Source organism: Phocoena phocoena, chromosome X (assembly GCF_963924675.1).
Source record: "Phocoena phocoena chromosome X, mPhoPho1.1, whole genome shotgun sequence".
Classification (NCBI taxonomy): Eukaryota; Metazoa; Chordata; class Mammalia; order Artiodactyla; family Phocoenidae; genus Phocoena; species Phocoena phocoena.
Genome location: NC_089240.1, coordinates 31,589,069 through 31,610,226, shown reverse-complemented (window position 1 = coordinate 31,610,226; position 21,158 = coordinate 31,589,069). Strand labels below are relative to the sequence as shown.

Sequence of the window (21,158 nt, the reverse complement as noted above, 5' to 3'; positions counted from 1 at the left end):
GGAGCGCAGGGAGAGGACTGGGTTTGGCTGCGCGAACACAGCCTGAAGGGGTTAGTGCACCACGGCTAGCCGGGAGGGAGTCCAGGAAAAGGTCTGCAGCTGCCGAAGAAGCAAGAGGCTTTTTCTTCCCTCTTTGTTTCCTGGTGCGCGAGGAGAGGGGTTTCAGAGCGCTACTTAAAAGAACTCCGGAGACGGGCGCGAGCCGCGGCTAAAAGCGCGGACCCCAGAGACAGGCGCAAGCTGCAGCTAAAAGCACAGACCCCAAAGACGGGCGGGAGACGCTAAGGCTGCTGCTGCCGCCGCCAAGGGGCCTGTGTGTGAGCACAGGTCACTATCCACACCCCTCTTCCGCGGAGCCTGTGCAACCCGCCACTACCAGGGTCCCGGGATCCAGGGACAACTTCCCCGGGAGAACGCACGGCGGGCCTCAGGCTGGTGCAATATCACGCCGGCCTCTGCCACCACAGGCTCGCCCCGCACTCCGTGCTCCTCCCTCCCCCCGGCCTGAGTGAGCCAGAACCCCCAAATCAGCGGCTCCTTTAACCCCATCCCGTCTGAGCAAAAAACAGACGCCCTCCAGCGACCTACACGCAGAGGCGGGGCCAAATCCAAAGCTGAGCCCCTGTGAGCTGTGAGAACAAAGAAGAGAAAGGGAAATCTCTCCCAGCAGCCTCAGAAGCAGCGGATTAAATCTCCACAATCAACTTGATGTACCCTGCATCTGTCGAATACATGAATAGACAACGAATCATCCCAAATTGAGGAGGTGGACTTCGAGAGCAATATTTATGATTTTTTCCCCTTTTCCTCTTTTGGTGAGTGTGTATGTGTATGCTTCTGTGTGAGATTTTGTCTGTATAGCTTTGCTTCCACCATCTGTCCTATGGTTCTATCTGTCCTTTTTTTTTTTTATTTTTTTAATAATTAATTTTAATTTTAATAACTTTATTATACTTTACCTTCTTTCTTTCTTTCTTTCTTTCTATCTTTCTTTCCCTCCTTTAGACAACGAATCATCCCAAACTGAGGAGGTGGACTTTGAGAGCAAGATATATGATTTTTTCCCCTTTACCTCTTTTTGTGAGGGTGTATGTGTATGCTTCTGTGTAAGATTTTGTCTGTATAGCTCTGCTCCCACCATCTGTCCTAAGGTTCTATCCGTCCCTTTTTTTTCTAAATAATTATTTTTTAATTTAATAACTTTATTATATTTTACTTTATTCTACTGTATCTTCTTTCTTTTTTCCTTCCTTCCCTCCTTCCTTCCTCCCTCCCTCCTTTCTTTCCTTCTTTCCTTTTCTTCTTCCTTTCTTCCTTCCCCTCCTTCCTTCCTCCCTCCTTTCTTTCCTTCTTTCCTTATTTTCTTTCTTTCTTCCTTCCTTTCTTCCCTCCTTTCCTTCTTTCTTTCTTTCTTCCTTTCTTTCTTTCTTCCTACTTCTACTAATTCTTTCTCTCTTTTTCTCCCTTTTATTCTGAGCCGTGTGGATGAAAGGCTCTTGGTGCTGCGGCCAGGAGTCAGTGCTGTGCTTCTGAGGTGGGAGAGCCAACTTCAGGACACTGGTCAACAAGAGACCTCCAGGCTCCACATAATATCAAACGGCGAAAATCTCCCAGAGATCTCCATCTCAACACCAGCACCCAGCTTCACTCAACGACCAGCAAGCCACAGTGCTGGACAACCTATGCCAAACAACTAGCAAAACAGGAACACAACCCCACCCATTACCAGAGAGGCTGCCTAAAATCATAATAAGTCCACAGACACCCCAAAACACACCACCAGACGTGAACCTGCCCACTAGAGAGACAAGATCCAGCCTCACCCAGCACAACACAGGCACTAGTCCCCTCCACTAGGAAGCCTACATAACCCACTGAACCAACCTTAGCCACTGCGGACAGACATCAAAAACAACAGGAACTACGAACCTGCAGCCTGCAAAAAGGAGACCCCAAACACAGTAAGTTAAGCAAAATGAGAAGACAGAAAAACACACAGCAGATAAAGCAGCAAGATAAAAATACACGAGACCTAACAAATGAAGAGGAAATAGGCAGTCTACCTGAAAAAGAATTCAGAATAATGATAGTAAAGATGATCCAAAATCTTGGAAACAGAATGGACAAAATGCAAGAAACATTTAACAAGGACCTAGAAGAACTAAAGATGAAACAAACAATGATGAACAACACAATAAATGAAATGAAAAAGACTCTAGATGGGATCAATAGCAGAATAACTGAGGCAGAAGAACGGATAAGTGACCTGAAAGATAAAATAGTGGAAATAACTACTGCAGAGCAGAATAAAGAAAAAAGAATGAAAAGAACTGAGGACAGGCTCAGAGACCTCTGGGACAACATTAAATGCACCAGCATTTAAATTATACGGGGCCCAGAAGAAGAAGAGAAAAAGAAAGGGACGGAGAAAATATTTGAAGAGATTATAGTTGAAAACTTCCCTAATATGGGAAAGGAAATAGTTAATCAAGTCCAGGAAGCACAGAGAGTCCCATACAGGATAAATACAAGGAGAAATACGCCAAGACACATATTAATCAAACTGTCAAAAATTAACTACAAAGAAAGCATATTAAAAGCAAGGGAAAAACAATGAATAACACACAAGGGAATCCCCATAAGGTTAACAGCTGATCTTTCAGCAGAAACTCTGCAAGCCAGAAGGGACTGGCAGGACATATTTAAGGTGATAAAGGAGAAAAACCTGCAACCAAGATTACTCTACCCAGCAAGGATCTCATTCAGATTTGATGGAGAAATCAAAACCTTTACAGACAAGCAAAAGCTGAGAGAGTTCAGCACCACCAAACCAGCTTTACAACAAATGCTAAAGGAACTTCTCTAGGCAAGAAACACAAGAGAAGGAAAAGACCTACAATAACGAACACAAAACAATTAAGAAAATGGGAATAGGAACATACATATCGATAATTACATTAAATGTAAATGGACTAAATGCTCCCAACAAAAGATACAGATTGGCTGAATGGATACAAAAACAAGACCCATATATATGCTGTCTACAAGAGACCCACTTCAGACCTAGAGATACATAGACTGAAAGTAAGGGGATGGAAAAAGATATTCCATGCAAATGGAAACCAAAAGAAAGCTGGAGTAGCAATTCTCATATCAGACAAAATAGACTTTAAAATAAAGACTATTACAAGAGACAAAGAAGGACACTACATACTGAACAAGGGATCGATCCAAGAAGAAGATATAACAATTGTAAATATTTATGCACCCAACATAGGAGTACCTCAATATGTAAGACAAATACTAACAGCCATAAAAGGGGAAATTGACAGTAATACGTTCATAGTAAGGGACGTTAACACCCCACTTTCACCAATGGACTGATCATCCAAAATGAAAATAAATAAGGAAACACAAGCTTTAAATGATACATTAAACAAGATGGACTTAATTGATATTTATAGGACACTCCATCCAAATACAACAGAATACACATTTTTCTCAGGTGCTCATGGAACATTCTCCAGAATAGATCGTATCTTGGGTCACGAATCAAGCCTTGGTAAATTTAAGAAAACTGAAAATGTATAAAGTATCTTTTCCAACCACAACGCTATGAGACTAGATATCAATTACAGGAAAAGATCTGTAAAAAATACAAACACATGGAGGCTAAACAATACACTACTTAATAACGAAGTGATCACTGAAGAAAACCATAATTCAAAAAGAGCCATGGACCACAGTGTTCATTGCAGCTCTGTTTACTATAGCAAGGACATGGAAGCAACCTAAGTGTCTATCGACACATGAATAGATAAAGAAGATGTGGCACATATATACAATAGAATATTACTGAGCCATGAAAAGAAATGGAATTGAGTTATCTGTAGTGAGGTGGATGGACCTAGAGACTGTCATACAGAGTGAAGTAAGTCAGAAAGAGCAAAACAAATACCGTATGCTAACACATACATATGGAATCTAAAAAAAATAAAATGGTTATGAAGAACCTAGGGTCAGGATGGGAATAAAGACGCAGACCTACTACAGAATGGACTTGAGGACTTGAGGACACAGGGATGGGGAAGGGAATCTGGGACAAAGTGAGAGCGTGGCATGGACATATATACACTACCAAACGTAAATACAGTAAAACCAAATATAAAATCGACAGCTAGTGGGAAGCAGCCGCATAGCACAGGGAGATCAGCTTGGTGCTTTGTGACCACCTAGGTGGGATAGGGAGGGTAGGAGGGAGATGCAAGAGGGAAGAGATATGGGGATATATGTATATGTATAACTGATTCACTTTGTTATAAAGCAGAAACTAACACACCATTGTAAAGCAATTATACTCCAATAAAGATGTTAAAAAAAATCTACTAAAAAAAAAGTGGGCAGAGGACCTGAATAGACATTTCTCTAAAGAAGACATATGAATGACAAACAGTATATGAAAAGGTGCTCAACATTACTAAGCATCAGGGAAATGCAAATCAAAACCTCAATGAGCTATTACTTCACACCTTTTGAAATGGTCATTTATCGAAAAAGTAAGATAACAAAGGTTGGTGAGATTATGGAGAAAAGGTAACCTCTTATTTTCTGTTGTTGCGAATGTAAACTGATACAGCAATTAGGTAAAATAGTATGAAGGCTCCTCAAAAGATTAGAAATAGAACTACCTTATGATCCAGCAATCCCCCTTTTGAGTATAAAACCAAAGGAAATGAAATCAGTATCTCCAAGATGTATCTGCATTCTCATGTTCATTGCAGCATTATTTGCCATAGCCAAGAGTCAAAAACAATCTCAATGTTCACCAATTAATGAATACAAATAACATAGTACACACACAATGGAATATTATTCCGCCTTAAAAAAGAAGGAAATTCTGCCATTTGTGACAACATGGATGAACCTGGAGGATATTATGCTCAGTGAAACAAGCCATACACAGAAAGACAAATAGTACATGAATTTTATATGTGGCATATACATGGAATCTAAAATAGTCAAACTCATAGAAGGAGAGAGTAGAATGGTGGCTGCTGGGGCAGGGAGGGGGTGGAAATTGGGAGATGTTGGTCAAAAGAGTACAAAGTTTCAGTTACTCAAGATGAGTAGGGCTTCCCTAGTGGCGCAGTGGTTGAGAGTCCGCCTGCTGATACAGGGGACACGGGTTCATTCCCTGGTCCAGGAAGATCCCACATGCCGCAAAGCCGCTGGGCCTGCGTGTCCGGAGCCTGTGCTCCGCAACGGGAGAGGCCACAACAGTGAGAGGCCCGCGTACCGGGAAAAAAAAAAAAGAAAAAAAAAATAGATGAGTAAATTTTGCAGTTCTAATGTAGAGCATGATGACTATAGTTAACAATACTATATTGTATACCTGCAATTTGGTAAGAGGTTAAAAACAAACTGTAACAATGTGAGGTGATGAATATGTTAGTTAGCTTGATTGTGGTGATCATTACACAATGTACACATATATCCAAACAGTTGTACACCTTAAATATATACAATTCCTATTTGTCAATTATACCTCAATAAAGCTGAGGACAAAAAAAAAAATGTTGAGGGTAAGACTGGGGAAGTGTGGGGCAATTATAATCTATATATTTACTGCCACATCCCTTCAGAGCACCTTGATCTGTATTAGAAGTTCTAAAGTTTCCTTTTGTTTTATTACGTAACTTTTTCTATAGTAAAAACTACATATATACATACATAAGGAAACTTACCCATACAAAAACTTCGACATGAATGTTTATAGCAGCATTCTTCACAACAGCCAAAAGGTGGAACAAATGCAAATGGCCATCAACTGATGAATGGATAAACAAAAGGTAGTATAGCCATACCATGGAATATAATTTGGCCATAAAAAGGAATGAGGTAATGAGACCTATGTCAACATTGACGAATATTGAAGATATTATGCTAAATCAAAGAAACCAAAGTCCACATATTATATGATTGTATTTATATGCCATGTCAAGAACAGGGGAATTTAGAGGGATAGAAAATAGATTAGTGGTTACCAGGGGCTAAGAAATGGGGAGCAAGGGGAGTGACCACTAATGGACATTGTGTTTCTTTTTGGAGTGATGAGAATGTTGTGGAATTCGTGCTGATAGCCACACAATTCTGTGAATATACTAATTACCACTGAATTGTATACTTTAAATGTGTAAATTTTATGGTGTGTGAATTATGCTCCAATAAAGCTGGTATTAAAAGAAAAGAATAATCTTACCACACTTCCAAATACTCAAAGGCTATTTGACCAGCCTGTGGAAGTCATACTTCTCCAGTGTTCCCCACATTCCCTACATTCACTTTTTAGTAATTTGAAACTTACTAAAGTGTTCAAGAAATCCAGAAATGTAGAGGGCTAAAAATTATGTTAAGAAATTAACTATCAGCTATGGGGGTTTTTTTTTGGTTTTTTGGTATTTTGGGTTTTTTGGGGCCAAGCCACGCAGCATGCAGGATATCTTAGTTCCCCGACCAGGGATTGAACCCATGTCCCCTGCAGTGGAAGCACAGACTCTTAACCACTGGACCACCAGGAAAGTCCCTTATGGGGTTCTTTTTTGAGTTTGAAAATTTTATATAGCATATGGTGTTCCCAGGAGCCCCTCTCAATGTGAAATTCCCAAATTGGTTTCAGAGATGCACAAAAGTATATATTTCTTTTTATGCCCAGAAGATTATATGCTGACCTAAATTTAAGTGGCAAATATACTTCAGGTCTGTCTTGCATTACAGAAATTAAAAACCTTTGTGAACAGAACAGTTTTCATTTAATAATGAAAGGAAAGACCCTTTATTATACCCTCTTTAAATGTTCTTTTCTCAACAGTGATTCATTACCTGCTCAGCCACATATTTATCAGCTGTCACCCATGTATCTTCTCTAAACACTCAGACTCCCCCTCTACACTCAAACTGAATTAACCTTTTCATATCATGTCCACTTAAATTGTTGGCCATCCTACACATTTTCTCAACATAACCACTAGGAACAGCCCATCCCTAATCTACTGTTACTAATTTTATGCCTACCATATATTAAAAAACATCCTATTGCTATCATTTTGTACTATATATTTCATGCTGTAAATTTTCTCGTTTCCTGGGTACTTAGCCCTTTCTTAAGATAATGCTAACCAAATTGAGGTTGGATGCCACAACAGGTTCTGAAACATTTTAGCTAGCAAGAGTAAAGCAACACAAAGGATGTAGGACATATCCTTCCACATTATAAATTCACCTTAGCCTTTGTTTCCTTTGTGCTATTATTTCCCATCTTTTCTGTAGCACTGCTATTTTCAGTCTTTCACTCATTTTGCTCCTCTCACCACTTTCTTTCTCAACTTCCACCTCCACTCTCTTATCCTGGTGTGAAGAGCTTCTGTAGGAAATCGGTAATCGTGTCTTTCAAAGTCTTTAACACTTGGAGCTGACTGCTAAGAGAAATTGACCAGATTCCTGTGATCCTTGTCAGTTTCTCTGATCAGAGAAAATCAGCTATGTTTTTGAAAGATATGCAGGTTACTGGAGAAAATGAATTATGCTGGTAGGACTAAGAGACTTAGACTAAAGTCTAAGAAACCATTAAAAAGAAAGCATTTTGCATAAAGTGGTTAACACTTGTTATTCTGTGAAGACTAATTAGCTCTATTAAAACTGTGGAAGGAGTGTCATTCTAATGAAGCAGGAAGAGTTATACATATGAACTGCATGCATTTAAACATGTATACAACATTTCTTAACTGCAACTGGGAGAAAGCTTCCATCAATAACTTTATGAACCATATCACTATGCATTGGAGGAAAGATGATAACATAAGAACCTGAGGTGAAACTGAAGGCACTCATGTTTGCTACTGTTTAGAGCAAGGCTCAGCAAACTTTTTCTGTTAATTACCAGACAGTAAATATTTTAGGCTTTATGAAACCATACAACTCTCACAACTATTCAACTCTGCCCTTGTAGCATTAAAGCATCTATAGACAATAGGCAACAAGTAAGAGGGGCTACGTTCCAATAGCAGTTTACTTAAAATAAACAACAACAACAAAAAAAAGAAACAGGCGGCAGGCCGCCTGTGGACCATAGTCCGCCAACCCCTGGTTTAGAGGATCTGGGAAAGAGCTGTCTGAGTAGTGAGAAAGAGCAAAGCAGACTCTGACATCCACAAGCTGTCCTGGTGCTCACAGGTGTGCTTCGTCATTCAACTTTTCTGCTCTGCACCAGCAGTACACGGCCTCGGTCAATTAAGTATCATCTGTCTCCAATTAGAAACTTCTACTGAACCTTCAAGGTCTGGCTCATATGTTACTATGATGGAAGACCTTTCTACCTGGCTGGAGTTTCTGTATCACCTTATTACAGATCTAAGATACCTTGCATTCTTGAACCCTACCTGTTTGTATGTCTTACGCTTCCTTAATGCATTAAAAAATTCTTACCTGGCGGAGCGCTGGAGGGAAGGAGGCGGCATAGAAATTCATCCGCTGGGCCATGACGGGCTGCTCCTGGCCGAGGCGCGCCGGTCGGCGCGAGCTGCGTCCGGGCCAGGCTCCCGCCGCTACCGCGCGGCCTCATAGGCTTGCTCACCGCGCGGGGCTCGTGGCCGGAGCTGGGGCGCATCCACAGCCCACGCAGCCGCAGCCGCAGCCGCAGCCGCAGCCGCAGCCGCAGCCGCAGCCGCAGCCGCAGCCGCAGCCGCAACCAGCGGGCCCAAGCCTCCGGCGTCCGGGACCAGCCCCTGCACGCCGCCCACCTCGACCCCGCCTGCCGCGCTGCCGTAGGCGGCGGTGGGCGGACGCGTCCCTGCTGTGCCAGCTGGGGGCGCTGTACGAGTCAATCCTGAACTATTGAAAGCACCTGTGACAAGACTGGCCCTCCCTACACTCAGCTCCTACCCACCCGACACTGGCCTATCTGATGACGACGAGCCTCCTGATACCAGCCTGCCCCTCAACCCGCCACCCTTCACTGTGCCCCAGACGCACTATGCCCATGACCAGTGGTTGCAGGGTGCCTTCCACACCAGCCTCTGAAGAGCTGGCCTTGGGGGATGCATCCCTCAGCAAGTAAGCAAGTACTCAGACTACAGTGCCCGCTTTCCCCCCTACCACCTCACCTCACAGGAGTGTTAAGACCTGGGCCTCTTGGTGGCAAAACTGCCACCACCCCCTCTCTCCTGTCTTGAGTTAGCTGGCACTGGGGCGGACACCTGGGTCCCAGCCTTTGCATATGGCACTGGACTTCCAATTCTCCCACATGTGTGCACCCAAGCTTGACCAACCTTCGGCAGCTCTGCGGTTGGGATGAGTTCCTGGTTCCCACCTCCTTTTCACCTTTTGCTGCTATCAGCAGCCGCTGGCTCAGGTGCATCCCATCTCTGGTTCCTGGGTTCTACTGCCCTAGACAAGGGCTCCAGGATCCATTCCTGCATCCACCCTCGTGTGGGAGGGCCAAAGCTCCATGCTGGATATTTAAGTTTAGGGGCCAACCTCCTGGGCACATAGGTAAATAAATATTCTCTCAGAAAAAAAAAAAAAAAAATCCTTAGAAGCAGTAACTATGTTTTGTACTTTACATTCCCTACAGTGTCAAGTGGTTTTCCTGGCATATGAAAGGCACTTAACAAATAATTATGGGTATTGTATAGGTACCAATACAGAAGTATTCATAACTAGGTCACAAAAGAGATAAAATTTATAAACACTGGTACAACAAATGTAGCTTTTAATCCTCTGCATGGTTTTTTAGCCAACCTTAAAATATTTAAAGCATGTGAAAGCACAGAATGATTATCTTACCTGCATACATCCTTCATCTATCTTGCCCTTTTGAGGATCAACTTTAAAATGTGCAGTTTTTTAAAGCGGTACATCACAGGAAGTGATTTGGATCAATTTTGCATAATACACTGAATCTCTGAACGTCCACCCATGAAACAAGGTGCAAAATTAAGGACCCTTCCCAGATCAAACTGTAATAAGACAGGAAGTCCTGAGCCTGTCAGGGCTAATTCCACTTTCCTAAATCGCTCACCTATAAAAGCAATAATAGCTTTTTAACATTAAAAGTGTTTTGGGACTCCAGGATATATTTGCTCAGTCCAAATAGTGTCATCTGAAAGACTTGAGGAGACATGGGTAGCTCATTCAATCTTTCATTCAACAAAGTTATTGAGTGCCAGGGCCTTCTCTGTGCCAGGGACTTTTCTAGGCCTTGGGGGTACAGCAGTGAATAAAACAATGTCCTTGCTCTCATGGGTTTTACATTCTAGTGAGGTGACACTGACAATAAAATAAATAGATAAGGTAGAGTAAGACAGCATACAATGTCTTGGGGCTGCTCATTGATATGGGGAAGTCCCAAAAGACCTCTCTGATAGGGAGACGTGTGAGCAAAGATATAAGGGACTCTGGAAGAAAATCATGTGAAAAATCCAGAAAAAAAGTGTATTCTAAACAGAGAAAACAGCCAAGTACAGAGACTCTAAGTTAGGAATGCCTTGGCATGCTCAAAAAAAAAACCCCAGGAACGAAGTATGGCTGCGGAAGAGCAGTAGAAGAATGGTGAGAAATGATCAAACTTAAGATATACTTTTGAGGGTACAGTTAACAAAATTTGCTGACGGATTGCATGTAGAATAGGAGATTGAACACGATAAATGATAATGCTAAGGTTTTTGGCATAAGCAACTGAAGTGATGGAATTTTCATTTCTTGAGACAGGAAAGACTTCAGGAGGGATAGGTTATAGGGAAACCAATAGTTCTTTTTTTGGACATGTTAAGTTTGAGATGTCTAGTAGACATCCAAGTGGAAATGTCTTAATAGGTCACTTAATATATTTGTAACCTTAGAGTGAAGATGAAGGAGGAAGGACTGGAGTTTTGAGGGGAGAAGAGAAGCTGTGTGACACTAATCTCAAATCGAAAGAAAGTGAATGCATGCAGGAACACAGCAGGAATGGCAAACACCAGGACTCAGTTGGGATTAGTGGTTATAGATATAAAGTGAAACCTCACAGCCTGGTTTTGTGTTTTTCGCCAGCGCAATTAGCTTCCCAGGTGCAGCGCTAGAGTAGGCTAAGAGTTGAATTTAATCAGATTAGAGGTTTTCCACTCAGCCAAAATGGGAGTTGAGCCAAGAGATTTACATATACTTGGGAAAAGGTGATTAAAATAATGGATGGTGGAATATAAGCTGAGCAATAACATAAATATGAAGTTTAGGAGATACTAGAAAGAAGCTAGTACCTATGAATTGTGAGCTCTAATTGAGTGAAAGAACTGTTTTGCAGAGAAAGCAATGTAACTAGAATCCCATAAACAGTTTATATTTCTTCACTCTTGGTCTTACTAGCCAATCCTAGACTCTAAGGAAAACCTAGCATCTGTATCTCTAGCCATTGAAAACTAGATTAACTTGCAAGCCTAGAATGAATGTTCTGTCTATGATCAGCAGACAGAGCTCCATATCACGAACCATGGCATAAATAGTAACAGAGCAATCAATTTCTGCCCTAGGAACACAGTTCAACTCTGCTCAATGACATCACTTGTACCAACATGTAAATCTTCTAGACTCTTGACTTACCATGGCTCATCTTTCTGGATTTCATCTGTCTTCTGCCTATATTTTTCTCTTTGATCTTTCTTGCTAAACTGAAGACCAATTCCATTTTCCTCACTGCAACGCATCCAACGTTACCCAAAAATGTAAAAAGTGCCTTGCATCTTTACGTGTGGCCTGCAAAGCACACGCACTTATCAATATCCTATAGCAGGATATTACGCTCTATTTACTAGAGCTCTAGTAAATAGGGTGACGAGTAAATAAAGTGACTGTCTCTTTATATAGATTCTAAGAGAGCAAAAGGTTTGGTAAAGATGAAATAGGTCATTTGTTCCCATATTAATCTCTAAGAGATAACCTAGGCTTACAAAGAAAAGAAGGCAGGGTTTTTTTTGTGTGTTTTCTTTTTTTATTCCCTTAACTCTACATCATCATGTTTATCTAATGTTATTTTAAAATAATAAAGTTGGGACTTCCCTGGTGGCGCAGTGGTTAAGAATCTGCCTGCCAATGCAGGGGACACGGGTTCAAGCCCTGGTCCGGGAAGATCCCGTAAGTCGCAGAGCAACTAAGCCCATGCGTCACAACTACTGAGCCTGCACTCTAGAGCCTGCAAGCCACAACTACTGAGCCCATGTGCCACAGCTACTGAAGCCCGTGCACCCAGAGCCCATGCTCCGCAACAAGAGAAGCCACCGCAATGAGAAGCCCGCGCACAGCAACGAAGAGTAGCCCCCGCTCGCTGCAACTAGAGAAAGCCCGTGTGCAGCAACCAAGACCCAATGCAGCCAAAACTAACTAACTAAATAAATAAATTTTTTAAAAAATAATAAAATAAAATAATAAAGTCATCTAAATTCTAACTTGGAAAATTATCATGTAAATGATGCTGAGGCTGACTTTTCTCAACGTGCCACAGAAGACATGTTAAGGTCTCTCGAATGTTTGCGTTTTTATTCTAGTCCAGAATTATATATTTTTATTAAACTGCCTCTACAAATATTGCTGTCCAAACTTTTAAACAATTTAAACAGCTATACATTTGATGATAATGTTCATTTCGTACTTACTTTTGATGGTTTTATTGTTATCATCTCTCAAAAATCCATCTTTACTTCCTACAGACTCAAATCTCAAAAAGAGAGCATAGTCTTGCCTGTGTGAAGGATCATCCTTTTGACCATTAATGATTAGCCTGTAAAAAATCACAGTCAGTTATTTCTAAAGCAAAGATGATAACTTTATTATCTCTCAAAAGGGAATTTCAACCCAATACTTAAACCTATGCAAACAGACGAAATTCAGGAATAAAAAGGTGACTGTGATCCATTTTCCAAAATTACTGCACAAGACATTGAGACTTGCCAAGAAGAAGATCATACTCATATTATGTGAAGATCCAAAAAATGACTTCATGATGATATTTGTAAGTAAGAGGAATTTAAATATACTAAGTTGTCAAGGTCTTGCCTCCAACGCCACTTTCTATGTAAAGGATTTTCTTTCCAGGCAAACTTCATTGCTAGCTAAGGTCTCTGTTCAATTCTCTACAATAGTCCTTCTTACACCAGGGTGAAACTGCAAACCTCTCGTACGTACCTGTCTCCTCCCATGGACTAGGCAAATATTGCTAGCCACATTCTTGTTAGAGGAGAACAAGTAATTTGGAGAATAAGATTTGGTAACAGCCAAATCTTGGCAGAGGAGAAAAGCAAAGGAAAGATGAGAAGAAGGGAAGTAGGACCAAAGACAGAGATGGGTTACATCACAGGCTTGTGCACTAGCAATCTTTACTTGCCTTACCTAGAGCTCAGCTTTTTAGCAGCGGATACTCAAACATACACACAAAAGGCTGATGTGAAATATTACATAGGAAACAAAATAGCGTAGTGAGAACATCTTTAACTAAGACTACAAATCATACTTATTCCTATGTGTTCATGCTAGACTCTCAAATAAAATGAACATGTTGCCACGAAAAGAATATTTAGAATTTCAAAGATTGTGTATTAAACAGACTCTTACAGATTCACCAAAGAAGTTTCCTGCATGAAGAGATGATTAATGAGGCAATTATAGGTTGTACAAATAGAACAATTACTTGATTTGCTACCCTCCTTAAATTAAACCACAACTCAGTCTTCATCGGACAGTTGGTATCACCAAGTGACCCTGTTGCCACAGAGAGAAGTACATTAAACATTGCCTTCTTACAAACAAGGGTAAGCATACTGACAATTGGATCAGTTATTGTCACACACTGCAACCTCTCAAGTGTAGCTGAAATTGCTACTATATATTTAAAACAGCATTGCCAAATATATTTTCAAACTAAATAATCAAACCAAGTACAGGGAAAAATATACATTGGCAAAAGTCCTAAACGTCTGTATGAGTTTCAGCAAGCAAGTGTGGTTGATCCCAGCAGCTGCTATAGGCTTAATATTCCTGATACTCAGTAAGCATTTGGCCCTGGCAGGAGCAACTGCATCCTCTTTGGAGGTATCTAGAACATACTGCATGCCCCTGGCCATCACCTGACTATTTCTGCAGGGACAACAAGGTCTTGGTTGAACAGATTGGTTTGCAGCCAAAATCCAAAGCAACCCAAAACTTCCATCACCTCATTTCCACAAGGTCTGGAGAGATTTTTAATTTAAAATGAAGTATTTAGAAACATTTTTAAATATTGGAAATAATATTAACCAGGTTAGAAATATTTAGAACCATAATAAGAAAAACCCAATTTGTGCCTTCTGCCAAGTTTTTTTTTTTTATTATTAAATTTATTTTATTTATCTATTTTTGGCTGTGTTGGGTCTTCGTTGCTGTACACGGGCTTTCTCTGGTTGCGGCGAGCAGGTGCTACTCTTCATTGTGGTGTGTGGGCTTCACATTGCGGTGGCCTCTCCTGTTGCACAGTACGGGCTCTAGGCACGCGGGCTTCAGCAGTTGTGGCACACGGGCTCAGTAGTTGTGGCTCACGGGCTCTAGAGCGCAGGCTCAGCAGCTGTGGCGGCCTCGCTGCTCCGTGGCATGTGGGATCTTCCCGGACCAGGGCTCTAACCCGTGTCCCCTGTATTGGCGGGCAGATTCTCAACCACTGCACCACCAGGGAAGCCCACCAAGTTTTACTATTAAAATCAATCTGATGAATGTATGGTTAATATACTTTCCATTAATAAGTAACATCATATTGGAATTAATTTTTGCTTAATTTGGGCTGAAACAAAATGTAATTAAAATCTTTTGATAAGGCTGTAACCTCCCTTCATTAGGAACATAGGAGATAAATGTGGTAATATCTATGTTCTTTATTTTCCTTAAGTAGGTTAGATTATTTAAAGCAGCATCTGTTCTTTGTTGACTATTTGTACCCTGTAATATAAAATCAGAAATAAAAGAATATTCAGGCAAAACACAAAATAAAATATTTTAAGATGAGGTCATAAAATAATTATTGAAATTCCAGAGTCTAGATATAGAGAATATGTATGTTTTAACAGTAACATACATAAATTTGATCAAGGCACCTCATAAAATTAAAAGAACTATTGAAAAATGGATAAGAACAGATATAGATTACTCTCAATGTCAGATGAATTTACTGAACTTTTTTAGGTCACCCTTGGAGACACATGAAATGAAATCATATCTATCTTCATGTTAAAACATATTTAGAAAACTTAAACAGCTTGTTGGTTATTAGTAAGTTGCACTACTTACTTACCAATTCTTCTCCAACAGAATCATCTTGCATTATGGCTACCCAATTTATAGGTTCTGGGCTATTATTGTATAGAAGTGCATGTTCAATCTTTGACATTCCAAAGAAAACAGGACCAAAGCTTATGCTTTCCAACTTTTTATCATTACTCATGTTTAACAATTCAATAATCTGCTCAACAACATGAGCTTTGATATTCAAGAATATGTCTGGACGATCTCGCAAACTCACTCTACAAGATAATGAATTATACATACATATTTTAATTAGAATTCTACATATTTTTCTCCTAAATGTTTATATAAACAGAAATTTTATAAAATCACATAATAATTAAAATTCAAAGGACTAAGAGCAGTTCCTTTCACGTATGTGCCAGAGACTGTCATGTCCTTCTGTCTGTCTGAATCTGCAAAGTAGAATAGCATATCTGCAACCTAATTCATTGTCTCCAGGAAACAACAAAGATGGAAAACAACTGCATGAATTGACCCCAAAAATCACTTACTGATATTTCCATATCACCAATGATTTACATGGTCACCTCTAGTTCTAGAATTCTGAGATTCTTTTCTAACTCATCCCATCCCCCCAAGTCCAACAGCCAACTTCATCCCCATCCTAATAACACAATTCCCTACAAAGTAAAGTATCTCAGCAAAACTCTACTTCTTTGCTGAAATGAATATCCTCCCTCATAAAACTTCACTTTCCAGACTAATTTGAATTCACTGTTGCAACTTCTCTCCATCCCGCATTTATCCCTCTCTGGCATAAATGCAATCCTTTTGTATCTCACCCTGTCAGATACCACAGATCACTGACCGATTCACAGCCATCACCAAAGTCATTAACTTTGTATCTCTGTGTATCTCTGTCACATTGGGCACGGTTGATACCATCTCTTTCCACATCTCCCCTCCCTTAGCTTTCTTGACACCATACTTTCATGGCTTTCCTTCTAACTTATTTAGACTCTGCCTTCTCATTCTTCTAAGACTTGGATATTTTGTAAATTCCATGAATAATGCTGTTTCTCTCCTACTTTTTTTATACTCTACCCTCCTTCCCAAAGTTATTTTCAACATTTCATGCTTCATCTACAACTTATGAACTGACAACTCTCAAACCAATATACCTAGACCAAATTTTCTTCTGGGAGTCAAGATAAGTAAATATAATAGGCTCCACAGGATTCTGCAAAGCAAATCAATTCCAGCATTCCAAAACAGAACTCAAGATCTTCTCTCACAGACCTGAACCTCCTCTTACCTTCCCTTTCTATAACCAGTCACTAAATATAGTCAAATCTACCTCCATAACATATCTCCAATCTGCACACTTATCTCCCTCCATACTCCCAATTTGTACCTTAAATGAGGCCTTCATTATTTCTCTTCTGCTTTACTATTAGAATTTCTAGTCAGGCTATCCACTCCACATCTGTACTCCTCGATTTTGTACACTGCTATCAACATGACCTTTCTAAAATGCAAACTAATCAAGACACTCCCATCTTAAAACCTTCCTGAGATTCCACAGCCTTTACCATAGAACCCAAGCTCCTATCAGGGCTCACAACTGTTTCTCAAACATTTTTTTTAATTGTGACCTTCAGTTAGAAATGCACTTTACAAAAAAAAAAAAATGCACTTTACATTACAGTGCAGAACACACACACACACACACACACACACACGAAACAAATTTTACAAAACGCCACTTGCCCTTACCATGTGAGATGCATTCTGATGTTTTCTATTTCATTGTTTTAATACTGGTGGTGACCCATTATAGTGATTGCACATTCTGCTAATGAACTGAGACATGTAGCATTAAAAAATGCTGTCTTATGAGGTCCTTAACTGGACCCTGCACCATCCTGTTTTTCTGGTCTCATCTCTCAACACTCCTCACCTCTATCTCTTTGCCTCAGATCTCTTGATGTGTAACACTATTAACCTGTAGGAATTCAAGTCTTCTACTTGCACTGCCTGAAATCACTCATTTAACCCACTCTCATCACCAATACCCACCTCCCCTGCACACAGACACACATACATACACACACACACTCAGCCCAAATCACACCACTGCTCTTTGCCTGGCTAATTTCTACTCAACCACAGGTGTTTGGTTCAACTATCACCTCCTTAGTGGAGCTCTTTCTTGATCCACTCCCTCACTCCAACAAAATCCAAACTAGGAGCTCCTGTTAGGTGTACCCATATGCCATTCTCTGGTTCTTCCCATTTTTCAGTCCCTAGTGCTTGGCAAATAGTAGATACTCAATAAATGAATGCTGACTGAAAGAAGAAGCTAACATACATTCAAATACAACAGGCATATATGAAAAGTGAAATAGGAAAGTATTAAGCACTACACTAGAATTAAGAACCATAGTATATACTCACTTTGCCACTTCATTTACAATTATGGGCCAGTCTGCACAGAAATCCACTTTAATAACCATTGATGACTTAGGTTGCACAATACCACTGGTTGGAAAAGTGACAATGGGTAACTGGCCCTGGTATTCTGTTTTAAACATACCTAAGGAGAACAAGAGCAGATGGTTTACATTTGGATCCTTATAATGTCAACGTTCACACTCTTAGTAGAGGACAGAGACACATTACAGAGTTTATGGTCTATTGTGGACCAAGAATCACAGCTTTGATTGTAAGTCCTGTCTCTAGGGTCATCCAATAAATGTGAGCCTCGTGTTAGGACTCAACCCTCATCAATAGCTAAAATTTTCTGTCTGCTTACTGTGTTCAGACACTTATGCTAAGAGCTGTGCATATGTTATTCTATTTAGTCCTCATAATGAAATCTATGATACAGGCTCAATCATTACCTCTATTTTATAAATAAGGAAACAGACACTTAGAAAGGTTGAGTAACTTGTCCAAAAATATACAACTGTTATGATAGATTAGATCATCAACTCCAATTCTTTAACCTTCTCTGCATCCTCACTGTTACCCTCCTGTGGACTAAGTATGTTTTCCTACCCCTTGACGGGGCCTGATCACGTGATTTACTTTGGCAAATAGCATGGGACTAGAAGTGACAACATGTCAGCTTCATCCCCAGATGTTCTCTTGCTCTTCTACCATGGAAAGTGTTTCTTTTAAGAAACTGCCGTCCCGTTGGCCTGTGCCTCAGCATTGGCAAATGTGAAGCAGAGCCACCCAGCTGACTCAGAGACCTGCAGTGAGTAACAGATCAGCCCCAGCTGCCTCAGCTTGAAGCAGAGTCATGCAGCTTAGATTAGTCAAATTCCAGCTATTCTGCATAAAAATGAGAAACTAAAAAAATAATTATTTTTTTAAGATATAGAATTATGGAGTGGTTTGTTACATAGCAATAGTTGACTACTACAGCTAGTAACTAATAGAGCTGGGATTTTCACTTGGATGTTTCTGACCACAGGACTCACACTTCTAGCCACTACCACTACTCTATAAACGAATTAATGCAGTTCACATAGGGAAACGGTGAAAGAAATGGGTTTCTAGACTCAAATAGCATATGAGGAAGCCACAAAAATTTCTTGTTCTGAAAGCAGAAATGGTCCATAATTTATGGTAATGTTTGGTGCCTATCTTAGAGCATGCAGGTGAGATCAGATACTATCTCTTTTTCATCGTTGTGGTCCTGGCACCCCACATGGTGCCTAGCACCAAGCAGTGTTCAAAATATCCAATAAATGGGAGGTAGCCAGTCATGAGTTTCTTTGATATCATTATACAATATTAACACAAATGAGCATGCTGCCAACATAAACAACTTTGAAAATTCCTAATTTACCAGTTTTAAATCACATTTGATGACATTTTCCAAAATTATTCAGTTAACTTAGGAGAATGTAATATTAGCATAATAAAAGTACTGAAAATATAAAAGATAATAAAACTTCAGGTTCAGAGATGACCAGATGAAAAAGGCAAACAGTAACAAAATTTGTTAATCCAATCATTTTTAGAGACTTGCTAATGACATAATATTTAAGGCTTATTTTTTTCTGTCATAATATAAAACAAAACTCTGTAAAATTATATCCATTATGAATAAATATTATTGACTCAATTCTCCAGGAAAAGAAAACTATATGAATTCAGTTAAGTCTGAGTCAGTGAAATAGTTTCTATACTGTAACCACTTTTCTGTAGTTTGACAAAAGAGTTTTCTGTAGTTTGACAAAAGAGTTTTAAGTGAATGGTTCAAAAGCTTATTCAGGAACAACCCCTAACAAAAGAACATTGTTCAATCTTTTAAATATATTAAAACAGTGAGCTCACAAACATTACTGTGTCTTATGTAACTTTAATATCATTAGTAATAATGAAATATTTGACTGGTTTTTTAATTGCTCACAACAGGAGCAAGAACATCATCCTAGGAGAAGGGTGTCATTGAAGAATTTTTTGTCATCAAATTTTCATTTCTTTTTAGATGTCAAACTGGCTGATGTGTGGAGAATGAACTAGAAGGAGATAAGAGGTGACTCCACACAAATAATTTAGGTTGATGTAATTATAAGGGAAGAGAAGATTATGGACTGTTGTAAAAAAGTGACAGTGGGACAGAGAAAAGTAGGATTACTCACACTATAAGGAAGTGAACAGACAGGATTTAATAGTTGACTGAGTAAGGGGGTAGAGGGTGAAAAGGAGGGAGGTGTCAAGGATTTGCCAAATTTCTGACTTGGCCATATACATGGTGGTGACATTCAATGAAAAACAGAAAAGGAGAAGTTTGGGGGAGACATTGAGGAGTTTAGTTTTAGACGTGTTAACTCTGAAAAACCTGAAGGAAATGCAAAGTCTTGTACAGACTTCAGTGAAGTAACAGGAATGGAAGTGATTGCCTAGGGAGAGCAGGGTGACTGAGGAAACATGAGGGTCTATGACAAATCCTAAGGAACACTCACTTCTAATGTACTGAAAAAAGGGACAGCAGTCCACAAAAGAGAATTAAGGAGGAGGGAGAAGAAGAATAATTCTAACATCAATAATGAATATTTACTGAACACTTAATATATGTCAGAGAGTGTGCTAAGCATTTTATTAATCATTACCACAATGATAGGAGGAAGGCGCTATGTTATCTTTTAATGTATAAGGGAGGCAATGAATGTTCGGGAAGTGTAAATTCCTTGTCTGGGGCCTCCCAGCCAGTTAATATTGTAACCAAGATTTGGGACCTGGAACACCTCGCTCCAGGTCAAATCAGTTAAATGAAGGCTTACTGAATGCCTGGTATATGCCTAACATTGTGTTATGCATGAAAAGTATGTTGAGATTTCATGACATCAGTTTCCATGAAAACAAAACAAAAAAATGCATTGACAATAAGTAGTGGGTGCTTCTCTGGGTAGTTAGAGAGGATTCTGAGGACCACTCCTGGGTCTGGTCCAATTTAGCAAATTTTCTGGTTTACAGATGATGCCAGGCTTTTCTAGACAGTGATGTAGAGAGATGATGCTGATGATCAGGGGAAGGAGGACAGCAGACATTAAGAGCAAGAGAAAGGTCATATATTTGGGGCAAAATAACCCCCCAAAACCTAAAGGAGTCCTAAGGTAGCTGTTCAAACCCAGAAATGGTGTGTAAAGATCACACTAGGGACTTTAAAGACTATTCTACATCATAACACAGTAGTAGAAAAAGTACCCAAAGATTCAAGAGGGGAAGAGGAAATGTGTGCGATTCAAGGCATGCTAAAATAATGTTTTTTCAATCTTCAATGATAAAAACCGAGAAACAATAAAGACATAAAAGAGAACATGGAGTTCCCCAGCTCACAAAACACT

The 21,158-nt window shown here is 39.9% G+C and overlaps 1 protein-coding gene across 1 annotated transcript in view; it reads right to left on the bottom strand.

The window, feature by feature from the left end:
• CFAP47 (cilia and flagella associated protein 47) overlaps positions 1–21,158 on the bottom strand; it is a 503,782-nt gene that overhangs the window by 472,534 nt on the left and 10,090 nt on the right. Inside the window, 7 exon segments of the mRNA XM_065900147.1 lie at positions 8,482–8,866; positions 9,841–9,902; positions 9,905–10,075; positions 12,681–12,805; positions 14,828–14,988; positions 15,341–15,569; positions 17,752–17,890. Coding sequence (XP_065756219.1) covers positions 8,482–8,866; positions 9,841–9,902; positions 9,905–10,075; positions 12,681–12,805; positions 14,828–14,988; positions 15,341–15,569; positions 17,752–17,890 — 1,272 coding nt within the window.